The sequence below is a fragment of the Aotus nancymaae genome, unplaced genomic scaffold (genome assembly GCF_030222135.1).
Source record: "Aotus nancymaae isolate 86718 unplaced genomic scaffold, 86718_ANA_hifiasm-v0.15.2.pri h1tg000008l, whole genome shotgun sequence".
Classification (NCBI taxonomy): domain Eukaryota; kingdom Metazoa; phylum Chordata; class Mammalia; order Primates; family Aotidae; genus Aotus; species Aotus nancymaae.
Window position 1 is genome coordinate 12430620 of NW_026988419.1, and position 20386 is coordinate 12451005.

General features: G+C 39.5%; 1 protein-coding gene across 2 annotated transcripts in view; it reads left to right on the forward strand.

The window, feature by feature from the left end:
• The window catches only part of EPHA4 (EPH receptor A4), a 153427-nt gene that overhangs the window by 85903 nt on the left and 47138 nt on the right, over positions 1–20386 (forward strand). For both annotated transcript variants that reach the window (XM_012446303.2, XM_012446304.2), the window contains exon 5: positions 4978–5316. In XM_012446303.2, coding sequence (XP_012301726.2) covers positions 4978–5316 — 339 coding nt within the window. The remainder of the gene's footprint in view (positions 1–4977; positions 5317–20386) is intronic.

A 20386-nucleotide genomic window follows, 5' to 3' on the forward strand; every position in this document is an offset into this window, starting at 1 on the left:
TTTGGTGCAAAAGTAGTTGCCAATAAAAGTCATGACAAAAACTACCATTATTTTGCACCAATCTAATATTTTAGAATGTCTTAATTTGGGTTAAAAAACTAAATTAAAGGCAAAAGCTGTAGTTTCATAAAAACTAATAAGGAAAATACCTATCTGCTTTTAGAAATGTTAAAATTAAGCTTCTTCAGAGATAAAGTTAGCATTCGTGTCTGAGTAAATCACCACCTGAAATTGAGGTAGAGGAAGAAAAGAGTAATAACCAATCCCAATTTGACAAAACCTTATTTGATAGAACCCACATTTCAAATTCGTAGCCGTCGCTGGTTACACAGCTTTAAAACAGGACAAGGCAGGTGCTTGCTGTGGCATCCACTGCACATATGATACCTATTTAGTTTCCTTTGGTTTCTGCCTTTTCCCCTAGGTTCCCTACCCATTTCTGCAACTATCTAGGAAACTATCAGGAAGTTATCAAAATGAGTAAGAGTATTTTTTCTCTCTCCTCTAAAGTAGGTGATAAACGCTAGATACACAATAGATGTTTTTTGAATAAATGAATGATTCACAATCCCTCCCAGCAGAAGTAACCACTAATATTTGATATATAGCCCTTTCTACTTTTTCCAAAGTAATTCCAAACCATGAAAAGAAGAGGAACTTGAATTAAACTAGTTATACTGAGTTACTACTTTACAGGTGTAAAGCTAATGAATCTGTACGTGAAAAGCTGACTAGTACAGCTTTGGCTCAGAGAAGGTTGCATAATTCACACACTTCATGACACTGCAGGTAGGTGGGTGTAAGATGCATTAAAGGACTTTGTTCGTTTTTCATTCATTCATCCATTGACTCATCAAACATTTTTTTGAGATTTCTGAACAAGGAACCAAGGTAGAAAACAGGAAGTGATAAAGACATCAGTTATTGTTATTATTGTTTTGAGACAGAGTCTTGCTCTGTCACCCAGGCAGGAGTGCAATGGCGCGACCTTGGCTCACTGCAACCTCCACCTTGTGGGTTCAAGCGATTCTCCTGCCTCAGCCTTCCAAATAGCTGGGAATACAGGCATGTACCACCAAGCCTGGCTAATTTTTTTTTATTTTTTATTTTTAGTAGAGATGGAGGTTTTGCCATGTTGGCCAGGGTGGTCTCTAACTCCTGACCTCAGGTTATCCACCCGCCTTGGCCTCCCAAAGTGCTGGGATTACAGGAGTGAGCCACTGTGCCCGGCCAAGACATCCGTTTTGAGGAGCAGGTATACTGGTATGGAAACAGACATGGAATGGTGTCTAAGTAGCAAGACACCATTGTATGTTACAAATGAAGCCGGAAAGGAAATAAGGAACTGAAATGATGAACAATGTCATAAGCATAAGGACTAGTGTTATGCCAGTCCTGTGTTGAGGCTAGTCGTGGGTAGTTTTGAAAGCAATAAAATCTTGCCATTCACAGTGACCCTCAAGCTACCTGATGTGTGTTTGTGCTCAGTAGGGTTGATTCAGATGTGGAGACTAGAAAATTAGTACAAGTAGAACAGTTAGCCCTTTTTGTTATAAACCTCATATTTGTAATTGGAGACTTACTTGCAGGTGGACATATTTCTGATGACAAAGGCAATCGCTGTGTCAGAAATTTAATTGCTTCTAAATAGCCAGATGCAATACTTACATAAATGAAAGAGAAAATCATCAGAGTTAGGTTTTTTTTTACCTCTGGATGCCTTGTGTTTATTAAAAGAGAACTCAGGTTACTCAGAATACCAGTTTTCTCTTCTTTGTAGCCATCTCTGTAGGTAATTGTTTAAAGGTGCTGCTGTTCAGTATAACTACAGGCCCAGATTGGCTTTTGGCTGCATTCAAGTCCGTATTTGTTTCTCATTGTCTTGAGAATAGAATACTTTTATTCCTAAAGAGGAGATGGGTCCTCTCTTTAAATGAGAAACACACTTATATATTTATCATCTTTTAATTGGCAGAAGTTTTTAAAAAAAGAAACCACAATCCTACAAGCACAGCACACCACCATTATGATTTTAATTTGTAAAGCATGTGTCCTCTCCGAGGTTTTTCCAGACCAACATCATAATCATATTGGATGAATTTTCTATATTTTGTTTTCCCCTATATCATGTGACTTTGTCATACTCCAATTTCTAGGCAGCTACGTTGTCCCCACAAATCTGTTACTCTCTCTGATAGCAAAGCATAAAACATATGCAGTATGATTCACCAGCACTGAATTTGGGTTTGCCTGATTCTCAGTCTTCCTTGAGCATCCACCCCAGGGCCTTCTTTCAGAATCACTGCCCACAGGAAGAAGGCTGCCCTAGGTTAGCACGTGTTTTCATGCCAGCCCTCCATTTTGAAATCCTGCAGCATCTTTGTAATATTTTTTTTCCATGTGGCAGTGCTATATCTCCTCATCCTGTAACCACTTAGTTTTCTGCTCCATTTCTTCTCTGTTTATACACTGCCGTGCCCCATCCTACATACTAATTACTGACTTTTTGCTTCTGCAGTGCTTGATTCATTGTGTCACATTTTCCCATGTGAAAGTAGACCAGGAACCTTGGCAAGGAGGTTAATGGATTTCAGAGTCACTCTTATTTAACCCTGGAAGTCACAGCAAAAGAAGAACCAGTGGCTGACCCATTTTATAAACCAAGCCATGGTCAGCTTCAGCTGCAGACTAGTAATGGATTTCACTGTGGTGGCAAACATTACAGAATTAAAACAGGGCCGAAGATAATGCACTGCCTTCTCCATGTTTACCTTCTCAAACTGTGGCCGAAATTTTTCATTTTGTTATCATTATGCCTTCAGTGAGGAACACATGGTGGAATAAAAATAACTCCAAATGGCAGACAGCACTTTTGGATTTCAGTCAAGTTCTGTCACTAATTAGATTGCATGAACTTTCAGTATTATTAGATTTGCTTTCCAATTCTCAGTTTCCTCGTCTTTAAAGATGAGTATTTATAACGATATTTGACCAAATGATTTTAACATCCTATGTGGCTCTTAAAGTCGGTGATTTTATATACTTCATTTATTCAAAAAAGCAGTCATTTGCCATCGTATTCCAGTTACCATGCTAAAAACTGTAAATGCAGTTTTGAAATCTAAACAAGAAAGAAATTTATATTTTCTCTCTGAGGGCTTCTGTGAAGTAATCTTTCCTTTAATACAAATTTTATAATACTTTTGTGAAATGTTTTAAAGGTTTGCATTTTTTTAAGTTTCACGAGATGGGGAGCTGATCTTTATGCTTTCAGGGGTTTTTGGTAATTAGTCCCAAGGGGAGTTTGGGAAGACCTGCTTACCTTATTAAAATAAAGTCTTCAATAAATGCTATAAAGAGAAAAGGAAAGTGAATTACCCTTATTAAATGTTACCACTAAAAAATCATTGGCCATTAATCACTGTGTAATTCCTCATTTGTAGCTTACCTCTTCGAATTCTCTCTCAACAGTCATTTTGGAGCATATGTTCCATTGTAGTAGACTAGGTGAAGCTCACCCAAGTTCATGAAAGCCTCCTGGTAACTTTCTTTTCCTGAGAAACTTGTACTAATTTCCTGCAAAGTAGTCATTCCAATTACATTAGGAGTAGTATAGAAAACAATGATCAAGAAACCTCAAATTTTCCTTAAAACTCATTTTGCTCACTTCTTGGAAGACTGAAATGGGAAAGGCATTTCCTACTGTCAAACTGAGTAGATATGTCTCATTTGAGTGTGGCAGGTTTCTTTTAAGCCCTTGGAACTGGCTCAGACCAAGAGTATTCCCTCTTCCTTCTCCCAGCCTGATTCTTCCACTTGAAGGCAACGTTGCGTCACAATTTTTTGCCATATTAAGACCAATCATGGCCGGGCACAGTGGCTCACAACTGTAATCCCAGCACTTTGGGAGGCCAAGGCAGGCCGATCACTTGAGGTCAGGAGTTTGAGACCAGCCTGCCCAACATGGCAAAACCCCGCCTCAACTAAAAATACAAAAATTACCCTGGTATGCTGGTGCACACCTGTAATTTCAGCTACTCAGGAGGCTGAGGCACAAGAATCACTTGAACCTGGGAGGTTGAGGTTGCAGTGAGCTGAGATCATGCCACTGCACGCCAGCCTGGGTGACAGAGAGAGACTCCATCACACGCACACACAGATGACCGATCTACATCAAGAAACAAGAGTTTCATCATGATCTATAGTCTTATTTTTTATTATTAATATTATTTTTTAACCAACCATTATGTCTTCGGTGATCAGTTGTTCTGTTTCATGACTACCACTGCCATCACCCATATTTCAGAAACTCTTTGATGTTGGTGGGAATGCATGCCTTGACGGGCAGGAGGAGGGGTCTGGGAGCCTTGAACAAAACCCCTGCCATCTCTCCACAGCTGTATCTTCAACATCTCTGCAACCGTGTTAAACCAGTTCCTACTAATTACCCATAAACAGCTTAACCCTCCGCTGCCATGTGGAACTGCAGAGGCACATCTCTACAGTTCTGTTAATTTTATTTGGTATTGATGACATGCTGTACTTAGGAATTATAATTTATCTTCAGAAGTGGTATATAACTATTAATTTATCAGAGTCTCGTAACAGCTCTGGGAACTAGAACCACCTTCGTTTTTTAGAGGATAAGATGGAAACTAGATAAATGATGATATTTTTCTGCCACTTCAGAGGGAAAGCCTGGGCTTGGGGCCCATTTACTGGAGAGTTGCTTCACATCTCAGAGTGACAACCCATGCCATGTTTGTTTGCACAGGAAAAAGACTGACACTCACGTAACAGCCTTCTATTATATCATTCTTTTAAAAGATCTTTTATGCTGGCTTGATTTGCTTTTTGTTTTCTTTGCCAAGTGGATCCGCCTTACTTTGGAGAGCTGCAGAAAATAATACAAAACTCTGAGAGATTCCAAAAGGGTATTTCGATTCTTGGTGTGATGATGTGCTTTTCTTTCTCCAGGCCCACCATCTGCCCCCCTGAACTTGATTTCAAATGTCAATGAGACATCCGTGAACTTGGAATGGAGCAGCCCTCAGAACACAGGTGGCCGCCAGGACATTTCCTACAATGTGGTGTGCAAGAAATGTGGAGCTGGTGACCCCAGCAAGTGCCGACCCTGTGGAAGTGGGGTCCACTACACTCCACAGCAAAATGGCTTAAAGACCACCAAAGTCTCCATCACTGACCTCCTAGCTCATACCAATTACACCTTTGAAATCTGGGCTGTGAACGGAGTGTCCAAATATAACCCTAGCCCAGACCAATCAGTTTCTGTCACTGTGACAACCAACCAAGCAGGTAGGAATCGAATCTACTTTATTGTATGATCTAAATGTATGTAGAGAAAAGGCTTTGAATGATGAATTCTAATACATTGCTATCATTGAAATAGAACCAATTAAGCCTGGGAACTGTGTTATAATATAAAAGATACTTAGGGACTGGGCATGGTTCCTTACACCTGTAATCCCAGCACTTTGGGAGTCCAAAACAGGTGGATCACTTGAGCCTGAGAGTTTGATCAAGACCAGCCTAGGCAACATCACGAAACTCTATCTCTACAAAAAAAAAAAAAATTAGCTAGGCATGGTGCTGCACACCTGTGGTCCCAGCTACTCAGGAGGCTCAGGTGGGAGGACTGCTTGAGCCCAGGAGTCAGAGGTTACAGTGAGCTGTGATCACACCACTGCACTCTAGCCTGGCAACAGAGTGAGACCCTGTCTCAAAAAAAAAAAAAAAAAAAAAAAGATACTTAGGACATGACATTTATTCAAACTTTTTTGGATATCAACTACATAGAATGCCCTGTAGATGGTGGAGATAATATGATGACTAAGACAGTGTGTGATTGAAAGGAGACAACAATACTCTCGTGAGCTGAGTCACTCCATCCTAGATGAGACTCATAACCGTTATTTTAATTATAATGTCCATGGCTGGACATCAGAATGCTTATAGATTATGTGCAATTGTAAAATTGATTTTTACCAATATAGAGTGCTCTGTTGTTACTTATATATATATATATATATATATTTTTTTTTTTTTTTTTTTTTTTAAAAGACAGGGTTTCACCATGTTGGCCAGGCTGGTCTTGAACTCTTAACCTCAGGGGATCTGCCTGCCTCGGCCTCCCAAAGTGCTGAGATTACAGATGTGAGCCACCACACCCGACTTACTTGTATTTTCTAACAAAAGCATTAGCAGCTGTAGTTTTGATCTTATGCTTTAATGTAAAATGTTATAAATGATCCAGATAGACCTATACTGGAACCCTCATGTATGTCTTTATGTCTGTTGTTAACGAAGTTTACTTTAAGACACATAATAGTTTTGCAGCTACTTTCATAGTTGATTTCATGATTGATGTGAGGGCTGGTGGCGGGGGGTGTGGAGGGTGGGGCGGCCAGTCTCCTCCACTTCCTACATCACTTTCTGCTAATACAGATGACTAGAAAACATTTCCTGTTCATGAAGTGTTTCTACTGAGTTAATCACAGAACTGTCATGAAATCTTGAATATCAAATATTTTGAAAATCTAGGTTTCTAGGCTTTCGCTTCTGACTTACTCATCTGTATTCCTTCCCTGAAAAAGTTACCACCCCTTCAGGAGTTTTACATTGCCAGGTTTTTTATTTCTGGAAAGTTAGAGAGGAGAAGGGAAACAGGACTGTGGCTTATTCTTTGTGAGGCTCTTGGGATAGAAAACATCGCCGGAAAAGGATTATAAATTGCCAACAATCCTATCGCCTCTAACTGCACTTTTCTTTTAAATAAATGTTTCAGTAAGTGCACTCAAAAGTTTAGTAAAATATCTGTACTAATTGATCCTATAAGTGAAAACTATTCCAGTGTCCAAATCCAAAGCCATTATTTTTCCATTTTGCCCTGAACTCTTTGGAATAAATAAAAAGTTAAGACTCAGAGAAGGTTTTGAGCAGGGGCTAGAATGGCAAGTCTTACTGGAATGTATCTTCAGCTCTACAAATGCGAACAGTCTTTTAAAATATTTAGTGCGAAGCGGTCATCCAGCTAGGCCTTTGTCTTTTAATTCTGTATTTTTAGGTTGTGAGCACTGTTAGTGGTCATTAGTTTTATTTCTACAAACACTAGTATGATTTAGGAGGTTTTGATAGAAACACGAGTACTCGGTGACTGCCAGCATTTTATTAGTTCTGTCTTGGAAAAGTGCAATGGAAATATTACACACAGATCCTGGGAATATGCATCGGTGCCACAGGTCTCTCTGAATTAGGAGGTGATGCAGTGCAGAACGATTTCTGCACCGTGTGGAGAATCTGGTTGATGATCCAATCAGTATTCTTACATGCAGCCCCCTTCTACCTTTTTGGCTATTCATTTGCAAGCACTACGTCACATTCTTAACCGAATTAAAATTAGAGATGGACTTTTGGAGCCTCATCTGTAAAAGGTGAAGTCATTCTCCTTGGCAGAGAAAAGCCTGTGGGAGACGTGCTGAGGACAGGCTTGGCTTCCACAGATTTTGGGGGAGACTTCTGTGACTCCCTGTGCACCTAGGGATTTTAGTCAAGAAGTTAAATCAACACCTACCAGGGCAAAAGGTCCAGAGAGCCCAAATAAGACACACTAAAATCCTCCACAAGAGAAAATGTGCAAAAACATTTCCGGGGGCAGGGTGAAGTTTTATTTTAAATGTAGGTATAATTCTCCTGGATTTAGGAGAAAAGCGGACAGAGAATTCCTCTGACACAATAAGGTTTTCTTTGCCATGGCATGTAGTCCTGCAGGAGGTTTGCTGAACAGGACAAAATTCTAGCTCCTTATTTTAATTTTCATGAAGGGTAATGCTGGGAAGCTGTTCAAAATTAAAAATAAATCTTTCAATAAGGAGACCTCCTATGTGGCCAGCCAGAAAGCTTTTGCTTAGTAGAGAATTGTATATGTGCACAGCACCGCTTTATTATCCTACCCTAATTTGAAGTTCTCTAATTCAAATCATCAGGATAGTTTATCTTTGATTAACAAACCCTTTCTTCATAGTAGTGCAAATTAATAATGTAGGCCAAAATTCTGGGTGAATGTAGCAACCGTAAACTCTAGCAAAGCTCCCCTAAGCATATTTACATACACACAATTATATTCTAATTGCATTGCTCCTATCATTTCATTAAATTAAATTCCGTAAGGACCACTGTAGGCAATGATGTCTCACTCTATAAGGAATACATAGAATTAATGAATGTTATAGCATCTAGCACCTGGAGGCCGCAAAAGTTAGTGGTTCTCCACGTTTGCTCTGTTTTCACAGGGTTATCTCATCAGGAACATGTTAAAAATAATAGATCAAATCAATCAGGCAAAACGTCCTAGAATCCTTGGGTCCTATGTTCACTGCCTTTGAGACTTTAAGAGTTGAGCAGATCCATGAGGGTGAGGTGGCTCATCCATGCTAATATCAGAGCCAATACTAAAAACCAAGGAGAATCCTATCTCTAAAAGTAGAAAGTTGCTTTCCTTTAAAATTAGGAGATAATGAGTAACATTCATGTATTCAGCTTGGCATTCTCCCCATTTGTGAGACCAGATTATGTGAGTATCTGGGCATGGAAATGGAGATTTAACTAGGCTTTGATCATTTAATTGTAGCATGTTGTGTGAATGGGCCTGTGTTCTCACAAAGTTATTTACACCATCCTAACCTAAATCTTACTCCTAGAGTCTTAGGGGGTCAATAAACACCCTTTTCCTCCTCCTGGGTTCAAAACCAGTTGACACAGAAGACAAAGGAAATCTGAATGTCTGTCAGCTTTTTGCTGATAAGCTGGTGGAAGGATGTGAGCTTTGTATCTGTGGCCAAAAGGGCTTGCTTTTGTGACACTTAGAGCCCAGCTGCCTCACTGCAGGCTCTCTGCCTGCCCTGCTAAGGCTGTTAGAAGGACACTGTGCAGGCAGGCAGGCAGGCAGGTAGGCAGGTAGGCAGGTCTGAGAGTGGGTGGAGCTGAGGACATAGTACTTCTCCCAAATTCTCTAATGAGATGAGTCACTCCAAGCCTCACCCCCATGCGAGAAGCAAGGAAGGGAAGAGGTGGGAAAAGAGTAAGGGTGGGGGGTGTTACTTATTCCAGCTAAAGTTGTACCCAGTAAAACTGGAGAAGAAGAAGCTCTTGGAGCTCCCCCAAAAGTTACTTTTCTACATTACAGGCCAAAAAGAGCAAAATGAGATTCCACTTTCCTTCATCTTTCATCCTTTAGCAACTGTTCTGTCTTTTGTTTAAAAGGAGATAGTCCTGATGTTTATGAAAAATGGATAAGCAAACTGCTGGGTGATTTGTTTTCTGGATGGCTTTCCTTTGGTTTACTTCTACTTAAGTGGACCATCTCAGGCAAATGAATACAGGATGTGTCACTAGGAGAGAGAAATGCTGCATAAATGAAACAAGGTTTTCTGGCCAAGCAACAGAACTGTGAATTTTTTTTTGTTGCTGTTAAAAAGACTGTGATGGCAGCCAGCAGTAGCTTAATATCTCTGAATCATTTTTTGCCATTCATCTCGCATTGCCTTTGCTTGGTTTTCTAGCTATGAGGCTGGACCATTTTCTGGTGTTTTAAATCATTATGGACCCAACCCCCATGAGTGGTGCTCTCTACTCACCCCAGACTGCACCCAGGGGCAGTGATGTCCATTTCTGATTTTCACTTTGCATGTGACACTATTCTAGGGACTTCATAATGGAAAGATCTCGTCATCTCTCTCTAGCACAACTATGGTGTCCTAGTGACAAACAAATGTCTGTAGCATGCTTAGTTTGGAGGAGTTAAAATATTTGATGAATTACCTCATTATTTAAACCAGCTAATCTCTAAGATCTTTTCTATTTCAAAATGCTATGATTCTAAGTATGTAACCGTGAGCTGTGAGCTATGAACCTGAAGAAGTAAGGCTTATTTTTCTAACATGTTCAGAAATGGTCCCTAAATGCAATTCTAAGAGTGGGAAAAAATTCTAAAAATGCTTCAGCAGAATTATCACCTGAATTCTGCCCCTCCTCCATCTCTCCAATTCCTTGCCCTGCCAGGGTATTTACATTGCAGGGAAAAACAGTAAGATAGCAAACAGTTGTTCTCAACTGTGGGTAATATCTGCTCCTACCCCTAATGGGCAATGTCTAGAGACAATTTTTGGTGCTGTTGCATCTAGTGGGTAGAAGCCAGGAATGCTGACAAACATCTTATAATTCACAGCACAGCATCCCCTACCCCCGCAATAAAGAATTTTCTGGTCTGAAATGTTGAGTGCAAGGACTGAAAAACTCTGCTCTAGCAGTAGTTTGTAAGAACAGATTTCATAGCAGTGCCCACCACTTCAGGGTTCCATAGCCAACTGGCCTTGCTTGGGCTGGCCTGTGGCTCAACACATAGGGAAGATTCCACATTTCCCTGGCTCCACTGCCCCGTGCTGAGAGCATGATGCTCCCACTACTGTTCTCAAAGGACAGGCAGTTATAAAGGGCCTTTACAGGCCCCTCATGAATCCTGTTATAGCTGTTTTGCCATCAGATGTTTGTTAGGCTGGCCTTTTTCTCTAGGGTTGGACAGTTACGCATTAACTGCAAAAAAAAAAAAGTCACCTACAAAAAAGTGGCGTTACACCTCATCATCATGCCACCGTACATGTAGTCCTTGTATAGTTGCATCTTTGATTGTTGATTAACATTTATTTACAGTAAAAACAAATCGGTTAACTCTCTTTGTCAAGTAGTGATAAATTTAATAAAACCAAAATAATGAATAAAGAAAAGAAAATAACTAAGTATAAGAGGCACACTGTCTTTTATTACTCAACTGCTAAGTTCCCATTCTTTCTCTCTCTACCATCTTTTAATTAGACATATTATGTTATTTGAGTGGGATAATGGAGAACAGTGGGAATTCTCATCCCCACTGGGTATAATTGCTACCTGTCTTCTAGATAGTAAGAGGGAAGCTTCAAGAAAATGATGAGAGAAAGGGGAAAATCTTAGAGCGATCGATTTAGATAATATGCTGTAGGCATGGTGGAGCCAGATTTTGTGGAATTTAAAACTTAAACAACTATTGTGTGATTAAGGGTGAAAAAGTAAAACTCTACAAAATTACAAACATCACACTAGGAACAGAGCTTCAGAAAGGGCCCATACAGACTTCTTTAGCTTTGATATATAAAATTCTGCCTCTGTGTTGAGATGAATGCAATTGTCAGATAAAAGGACTATTGCATAATTATCCCTAAAAGCAGAAAGGAGAAGGGAGAAAGATAAGATATTGGGAAGTCCAGTTTGGCTTGATATGAAGGTGTTGAAAGACAGGTCGTGACAGTGAGTGGTTCTGGCTCAGTTAGGTAGGAGGGGCACCTCTGGAGTGGACCTGAGATGTGGTTTAAGATCAAAGGGAAAAGAAAGTACATTCCTGCTGATTCTGAGAATTGGATTGGAATACTAAACCTAAATGAGATGATGTGATCTCGGCTGACTGCAACCACTGCCTCCCAGGTTCCAGCGATTCTCATGCCTCGGCCTCCTGAGTAGCTGGGACTACAGATGGGCACCACCACATCCTGCTAATTTTTGTATGTTTTTAGTAGAGACAGGGTTTCCCATGTTGCCCAGGCTGTTCTCAAACACCTGGCCTCAAGTGATCCGTCTGCTTCAGCTTCCCAAAGTTCTGGGATTACAGGTGTGAGCCACCGCACCCGGCCAAGTGATGGTATTTTTAAGGCACAAATGTTTGCTTCTTTTAGTACCCTAAAGCAGGGGTCAGCAAGCTATGGCCCAAAAGCCAAATCCAGTCCTTCAGATTAGGACAACCCACGCATATTGGCTTTTGTATTTCTAATGGGTTCAACACAATCCAAAGAGAAATAATATTTTGTGACATTTGGAAATTATATAAAATTCAAATACTGGCATTCATAACTAAAGTTGTAATGGAACAAACTTCCACTCATTCGTTGATATACTGTGTAAGAGTGCTTTCACGTGACAATGGCATAGTTGAGCAACTGCAACAGAGACCAAGTGTCCGGCAAAACAAACATGGGCGCTGTCTCACTGTGGACACAAAATGTTTGCTGATCTGAGCTCTGGAGTACTAAATCAAGAAAGGAGACCAGTAAGACACAAGGTTGAAAAGATAGTGAAATACTAGTATCACTTGTGGAACATTGTTTTGGCAATGGATGTAATGAATTAACATTTAGGTAAATCTCACATTTGAAACAATCTTTCCATTTGGCAAGACACTTTATTTTTTAAAGGTTTTGACTAAGAAAAAAAAAATTAACTAAAATAATTAGGATTTCAGTCATAACTTTGCTTTCTTGAACCACAGATCTTTTCCCATGGGCACTCAGATTTAAATGGATTTTGTGGGATATGCTTCACTGATGTTCTGGTTCTCTTTAAAACATGCATTCTTCACACTATTGCCTAGGTCCTGGAGTTGCTGGCAGCAGTTTTCTTTTTAAATAATTGTATGTTAGCCAAACACAGCGGCTGATGCCTGTAATCCCAGCACTTTGGGAGGCTGAGGCGGCCGGATCACTTTAGGCCAGGAGTTAAAGACCAGCCTGGCCAACATGGCAAAAACCCGTCTCTGCTAAAAACCAAAATTAGCCAGGCATTGTGGTGTGCGCCTGTAGTCCCAGGTACTCGGGAGGCTGAGGCATGCGAGAATTGCTTGAACCCGGGAGGCAGAGGCTGCAGGGAGCCGAGATCTTTCCACTGCATTCTAGCCTAGACGACTAAGACTCCATCTCAAAATAATAATAATAATTCTTCTATGCTCTGCTCCTGTGCCTTATTTTCTCTCCAAGATGATTTTATGTTTGCCTTTGATCTCCAGTAAATCATGTTATTTTTCCTTACCCCCAAGAAATTTAAAGAAAAAACAAATGATGGAACTAGTGAAATCTATAAAATAAAGAACTCCTTCTAAAGACACATTTGAAAATCCTTCGAACAGACAGCAAAGCAATTCCACTGAGGTTTTGCTGAAACGTTGTTTGTGCATCCTCAGTTGTTAGTAGGGAATCGGTTGCTAGTTAGAGAGTCCTTTCTGTGCCTGGTAATTATAGACCTAAGCAAGCCCTCAATGAGCTTCAGAGGAGCCAGGCTGTGGTTTTCTCATTAACAGCTCTGGTCTAGCCATGGGATCCTGGTTTAGTTCATAAGGCCTATGAAATGCACATTTAAGAAAATATGTGGGACATTTTTTTAAAAAAAAGAAACAGTCTTTTGATTCTAACTTTATACTGAAAAGAATTTCATTTCCAGAATACTGTTGCTACCACCATAATTAATAAGCATACTCACTAATTATGATCGCAATTAAAAATAAAATAAACCAGCAGCTATACAGTGGTGCAGCCTCTTGTGTGTGGCACCAGTGTCTGTGAATTTGTCTTCAGTGTGGGTGCCACAAGCCCTGGTGAAGAGAAAAAAAAATAAAAGCCTTCCAGAAGAGCCTAATAAATTATCCAACTTTTCAAGGTTGACTGAACAGCACAGACAAATAATGTCTATAGAGCGTAGTGGTAATTATTGCATATAAGTAAAAGTTAGATTGCATTTTTTTAAAAAAAGATGTGAATATTCCACTCTAAGAAAATGAAGTCTTTATGTGTACAGCCGGGACTGAGAGCACAATTTTTCCTGAGTCCTTTCCCTTTGCTCCTACAGAAAGATATATGTGTGTTCATTTGTAAGAAGGGAAATTCATTCACCAGCATTCACTTGACAGTCTAATTCTGGTTTGTTTCTCATCCCTCAGTATTGTGCTTGTTCCATCAAACACTAACTGCCAACTTTTACACCCTCTGGAGAAGCCATCAAGAGATTTAAAAAATAAGTGTCTGGCTGAGATGAGAAATGGACAGTGCGGGGCTAGCAAGGGTTTCCGATGGGCTTCTGAATTATCTAGTTGTCACTCCAACTGGCTCAATTAATTACTGTCTCTTCAGAGGAGCCAGACAGGTCTCTAGAAACCAGTCTGCAATGGAACATCAATGAAAAGATCCAGAGAAACTTTATCAAAGCTTCCGTTAACCCCCTGCTGATGTCTTTAAATCATTTTTTTTTTTCCTTTAAACACCTTGAAAACCCAAAACCCATGCTGCAGGACTAGTCTTGCATTATCTTTAATCTACAGGGACTAATTGAAATGCCTGTCCATGTCACCCAAATACATAGAGAATTTCTCGGAGTCTCAGCACCTCTGTGGCGTTTTTGTGGTGTGGGTATACAACAAGAGGGTATCTTTTATGTTGTCTTCAGATCAAGACTGGTAAGGATTATTTTAGGGTTTACATTTTAATATGTCAAGATAAGCAAACCTTTGCTTTATCCATCGGTGTGACAAATATCTCTCTTACTTAATGAGCCGCCTTCTACTGTTCACCTTCCCCCTCCCCTAAACTACACTCATGCTTTCTCATTCTTTGCTTCTGCCGAAAGTAGAAAAAGAAACAGGTTCCCCAGGCTCCCCTGAAACTGCAATGATAAAAAAGAGAGATGGTGCCAGTCAGTGTGGTCACTTGCCTAGTGAACCCCTTGGCTTCCTATTGGGAAATGTCACTAATGATTTGGTTCCGTAGGTGAGGGCTGGCACCCAGAGGACTGTGGGAATGTGGCTGAACAGTCATCAAATGTCGCCAATATAGACACAGAGCTGAAGAAATCACTCTTAGATTACATTTCTTCTTTCTATATTCTGATAAACTGGTAAGCCTGATCTAAATGAACTGTACTGTGGTTCTCCTCTGAACCATCTTTTGGGTTTTGTTTTGCGATGGCAAAGTACAGAGGCCACTCCCTAAAAATCTATCTAAAATACTTTATGAGTAAAATTGTAGACACATGAAACATTTTTTCTATTACTATTCTATTCTTTCTTTTACTCTTGGAGCGGAGAGGGGAGAAAAGATAAAGAGCTATGGTCAGTCCCTTTTTGATTCACATCTTCCAGTACACAAATTTTTCAGGCAGTTTGGTTATCACTTTCAAAATAATCCTTTTCATAAAGCTTATAGGATAGGATAAGTTTAATTTTTTTTTTTTTTTTTTTTTTATCTAGGAACCTTTTGTCTGTGACATGTGCATACAAACAAGATTTAAATATGTAGCTTCAACTTCTCAGTGGGTGCTAAGTAGTGACCTGCCTCCAGTAGGCTCACAGTGTGCTGCAAGCTTGGGTAAGATCCATCCATTAGTACAAACTCTGAAAAGGGGCTAGCTCACAATGGCTCCCTGGAGAGTTTGTGTTTTTCTAGATAACATACCTAGGAAATCTGCCTCTTGAATCAACCCAATTTTTGAAAGTGTATATTTTGAGCATAAGTGTGAAGCTAGATAGGAGCACAACTTCCTTCACGTTTCTTTGTGAAAGCTAGGGGCACACCTGTAAACAAGCCAGGGATTTTTAACATGTAACTAGCAGAAAGCTTGATCAAGTGTTCTCTATACTCTCAAGTACAATCAAAGACTTCTTTTAATCTGAAGATAAATAAAGAAATAAGATAATCAAAGGCTTTTATTTTATCTGAAAATTACTGATGAGGCCTTTGCTCATGTTAAGACCCTCTGAATCTAATCCCAATCCTGTAGGGTTTCCAGAGCATGTGATTTTAGGAAACTTTTTAGGAGACGACTCTTGGAGACTTGGAAATTCTTGAAGCTAACATCATCTCATTTCTCCCCATTTACAGTAGGAGCAGGGTTATTATTACAGTTTGTGATAAAGGTTCTTATTGTTTTGTTTTACCTTAGAAGCAAGGAGAACAACTATAGCAGAACCTTACCCTTTGAAAGTTTCCTCTTGTAACTATGAACAGCACACAGAAAATTTAAGAAGCACACATTGTGTTTACAGCCTTCATTGTACACTAGTCAAGGAATTCAGGTGTGGCTCTAAGAGGCTGGTCATATATTTAAGGAACCCTCATATCCAAACTGGCAATAAGAAAGATGAGGAGTCTCAGAACTTCACCTGGATGGCCCTCATATAATGTAAAAATGTATTGTTTGGGGAGAAGGATCAGTGAGAAGCTCTTTCAGTCTCACTGTAAACTCTTCAAGGATTCACCTTAACTGTATATGTTTGTGGGAGGATAGCATTTTCTCTTTCCCTCCACTTCTTTTTCCTCTTCCTATTTCATAAAACATGAAAAATCCATTAACTCATTAACTTTCCATAACTTCCTCTGTAGTGTGCAGAAGCTTTGCTCTAGTGTCCTTTTTTTTTTTTTTTTGTTTTGTTTTGTTTTCTTTGAGACGGAGTCTTGCTGTCACCAGGTTTGAGTGCAGTGACCCAATCTGGGCTCACTAAAACCTCAGCTTTTGCTGTTGTTGTTTGTCTGTTTTTGTAAAAAATGTACTTAAGTTTTAAAGAAAGACTAGTTTGCATCAGATACTCCTTTGTGCCCACGCTTCTTATCTCTTTAAAAAATTTTTATTTAATTATTTATTTTTTGAGACGGAGTCTCACTCTGTCACCCAGGCTAGAATGCAGTGGCACAATCACAGCTCACTGCAAACTCCACTTCCTGGGTTCAAGGGATTCTCCTGCCTCAGCCTCCCGAATAGCTGGGACTACAGGCACGCCACCATGCTTGGCTAATTTTTGTAATTTTAGTAGAGACAGGGTTTCACCATGTTGACCAGGATGGCCTTGAACTCCTGACCTTGTGATCCTCCCACCTCGGCCTCCCAAAGTGCTGGGATTACAGGCATGAGCCACTGCGCCTGGCCACTCCAGTGTCTTTTGTAGACATCATGCTGTGGAACTATTTATAGGTGAGATACAGTTCTAATAAGGTCCTCCAGTATTTAGGAATGGACTAACTACTGACTTCTGTGGGTGGGGCCAGTTACACTGAATTTCACACTTCAGCAAATTGCATTAATGAGAGAGGCCCCTGTGAAATGCTGTGAACCCCCTGGTTTTCTTTCTTTAAAAAAAAAAAAAGTCCTAAAACAGTATTAGTTTTCCTAATACATCATTCATTATTATTTCTTATGACTACAAAATTTATCTTGAATTCTCAAGCACAGATCCAGTTGAAGGTATCATTTGACCTTAGTAACATTTTAAAATTTAACAGCTCAGTTGTTTCTGCCATAGAAATTTAAACTATCTAGCACATAGAATTTAGTTTCTGGCTGATACTCCAAAATAAAAATACAATTCTCAGGTCGCAGATTTCTAAGCTTAAAACATCTTCTCCTAAATATTTATCCTGTTCCTAACCTATATCATAGCTTTAAAGAAAATTGCCAAAAAAGACAGATTTTCAAACATGAGGGCTGCAAGAATATAATTTCATGGCCACATTTTTAGAGAGCATAGCATGTGGTGACCGTTTGTGTAGGAAGCATTCTCAAAATGTTCTGATTGTAATTTAACCCAAAGGTCTCAATCCCCCTTCTTTCCACTCACCAGGTGCTTCCTTACTCTTGTCTACATAGCAAGGAAGAAATAGGGCAGGAAAGATTTGTCTACACATAAAGCAGAGGTTCCCCAAAGTGATACTAAAACCCAGCTTCTCAGCATCCCATGGATCATGAATATTGTACTCAGAATATTTTGATCCCCTGTGTTTGGAACTTTCTCAGACTTCCATGTAGTGAAACCAAACTGGTAATAAGAAAGATGAGGAGTCTCAGAACTTCACCCCGATGGCCTTCTTCCTGTTTCTCTCTTTATCTCTCTCTCTCTCTCTCTCTTCTCTACTTGTACCATTCTAGTTTATCATCCGTGATCATCATCACTTCCAGCCCTCAGATATTGTGCTTTAAGCCAAGCGACATTTGGACTTGGAAAAATTCCAAACAGCATATTGATTTGCAACTGAATTTTTACCACCATGTTTCCTCTGACTCTCTGGCCCTGTCAGGAATCATTGGTAGCCTATAATTTCATGCTGTAAGTTATAGTTTGTCAAATATTTTTCATTTTTTTTCCCTCTGTTCTGCCTCTGTGTTTTAAGTGCAACAAGAGAAAGAAAGATAATATGCTAAAAAATAATTTCATAAATAAAAAGGACAGTGGCTGGTAACAATGCTAAAGAGCATCTACCTTCAATTTATGGTCACCATGACATTTTTTTGAGCAGCTTGTGTGATCTTTTTAAATGACGATTAAAAAGCTATGTACCCCATTCCAACAGTGTAGCTCGTGGAGAATTGGATAGCTTGAAAGATGACTAATGGGATTCTGGACCTTTCTGTCTTTAGGTCACCTCCTTGAAGGGGGACTATATCATAAGTGGTCCAAGGCCCGGCCATTTGCAGCCATAGAATGACTATGTTAATGGAATTGGTCTCAGTCCAGGTCTTAGTCGACAGGTGTTCATATCATAAGTGACATTTATTGACTTCCAGCTCTTTCAACTTGGAAGACAGTGGACCGCCATTGAGATAGTCATGGGGATGGAGTAATTCATGATATATTCAGGCTCCATTGAAAGCCAAGGAATTCAGCTTCTTGAGCTGGCACCTTGCAAATATTGTACTTGTCTCATGGATTCTGTTACCTTGAGAAATAAAAAATAGGAATGTAATTTAAAATGATTTCTAGTAACTCAGAATAGCTAATGTTGGCTTTCTCTGCCGTCATACGAGCCTCTTGTGTTGGTGCTTTTCTCTTCATTTTGTATTACGGTGATTAGATATTGGCTATGAAAAACTGTTACTTTTCATTTGTTTGTGTGTTTGGGGTTGATTACCTAGTCACTCATTTATAACAAAAACCGTAAATGATACTCTTTGACAGAGTTAAATAAGGCTATCTTCCTGCCCTTGTGAAATGGAAATTGATGAAAAAGTAACACTGAGTCCCTTTTATCAACATAAATTTCAAAGCATGGAATTCGGAGGGATTCATTCAACATGTACTCTTTTCTATTATCTGGATTAATATACTTCATTCATTCACTCGAATCAGGTTCATGACCTGAGGATGATTTGGCCCAAGTTGGAAGAGTTCATTAGTATTACTAGCATATTAAGATTTTGCCCATTGATGTTTTGGGGGTTCATCCACTGGCTTTTTTTTTTTTTTTAACTTCACAGATGATTTGGATTTCCCTATAGCCAGTGGCAAAGCCACAACACTTCTGAATTAGTCATCACACTTAAAAAGTCAAGATGACAACCATAGTGGATCTATTTACTGAAGCAGACAGGCTCTTTTAGAAGAATGATCAATGTCTTACCTCTTTCTGAAAGGCTTTTCAGAGGTAGGAAATCATCAAGCATCTGATATAAAGTAACAAACACGACGTTTGATTGGTCAAGTTTCTGGGGCAGGCTTTTAAGTATTTCTGCCTGTAAATGTAGAAATCTGAGTGTGAAAAGTAAAAGGCAAGAGCAAAGATTTACTGGGTGCATCTATCATCGTGGCTTTAAGAGTCTTTGTGATTAATACCTGTTTAATTGGGGACTGATCTAGATGCTTTGGATGTCAGAAAGCTAAATGTTACAGCATTGTCTCACAGGTTCCTAACACAGCAGGGCGATTAGCAGCTGTTTGAATAACAAAGAGAACCTGATGCCTTGCAGCATAGCTTTTTATTTTCCAGACTTGGAATGCTTGAAGCTCTCTGGTGGAGTTGACAGTGAAAGGAACAGAAGCCTTGATTCACAGCAGCTAATCTTTTCCCTTTCTCTTTTCTGTATTCTGCTCAGTAAAAAAGAACCTTCCTTACATTGTTCTCCATATTCCAAATTAATTTTGGAAATTTTTTTGGTAGTTTGTTCAAAAAAAATTTTTTTTTGGTCTTTTTTTTTCTCTGATCTTCCCTAGGAAGTGAGTGGAGGACATTGTAGGTCATGGAGACTCCCATTTGGCGAGGGCTCACCATCCTGTCTAACCAAGTTACACATAAAATAATTTCAACTAAGAGAGGAAACGCTAGATAATTTTCAACACCATATTTAGTGAGAAGATTCATCTCATTAGAAGCATTGGGAGAAAAATATATATATATTTTGTTATTGTTGCTAGCTTCACCCCATTTTCTTACCTTAAAACAATTTTCTTGCTCAGGCAAATTCTTCTGAATTGCCTTCCAGTGGAAAGACTTGTTTTCCTGTTTGCCTCAAACTGGCATTCTTACTTATAACAGGAAACACACACATTGAATCCTGCCATGTTTCTGTTGGCAAGTGTTGAACTATCCTTGTCAGAACCTGCCAACAAATTTCTTAGTAAGAAAGTAGAAAGTAAAACAAGCAGCTCCCAGACGAAACATCGGACGCACTTGAACTGCAGCAGAGACATTGGGTGCCCCTGAGGTTAATTCCCTGTTAATTCAAGTGGACACGGACCTTGGTTTCCAGTTGAGTTGTTACC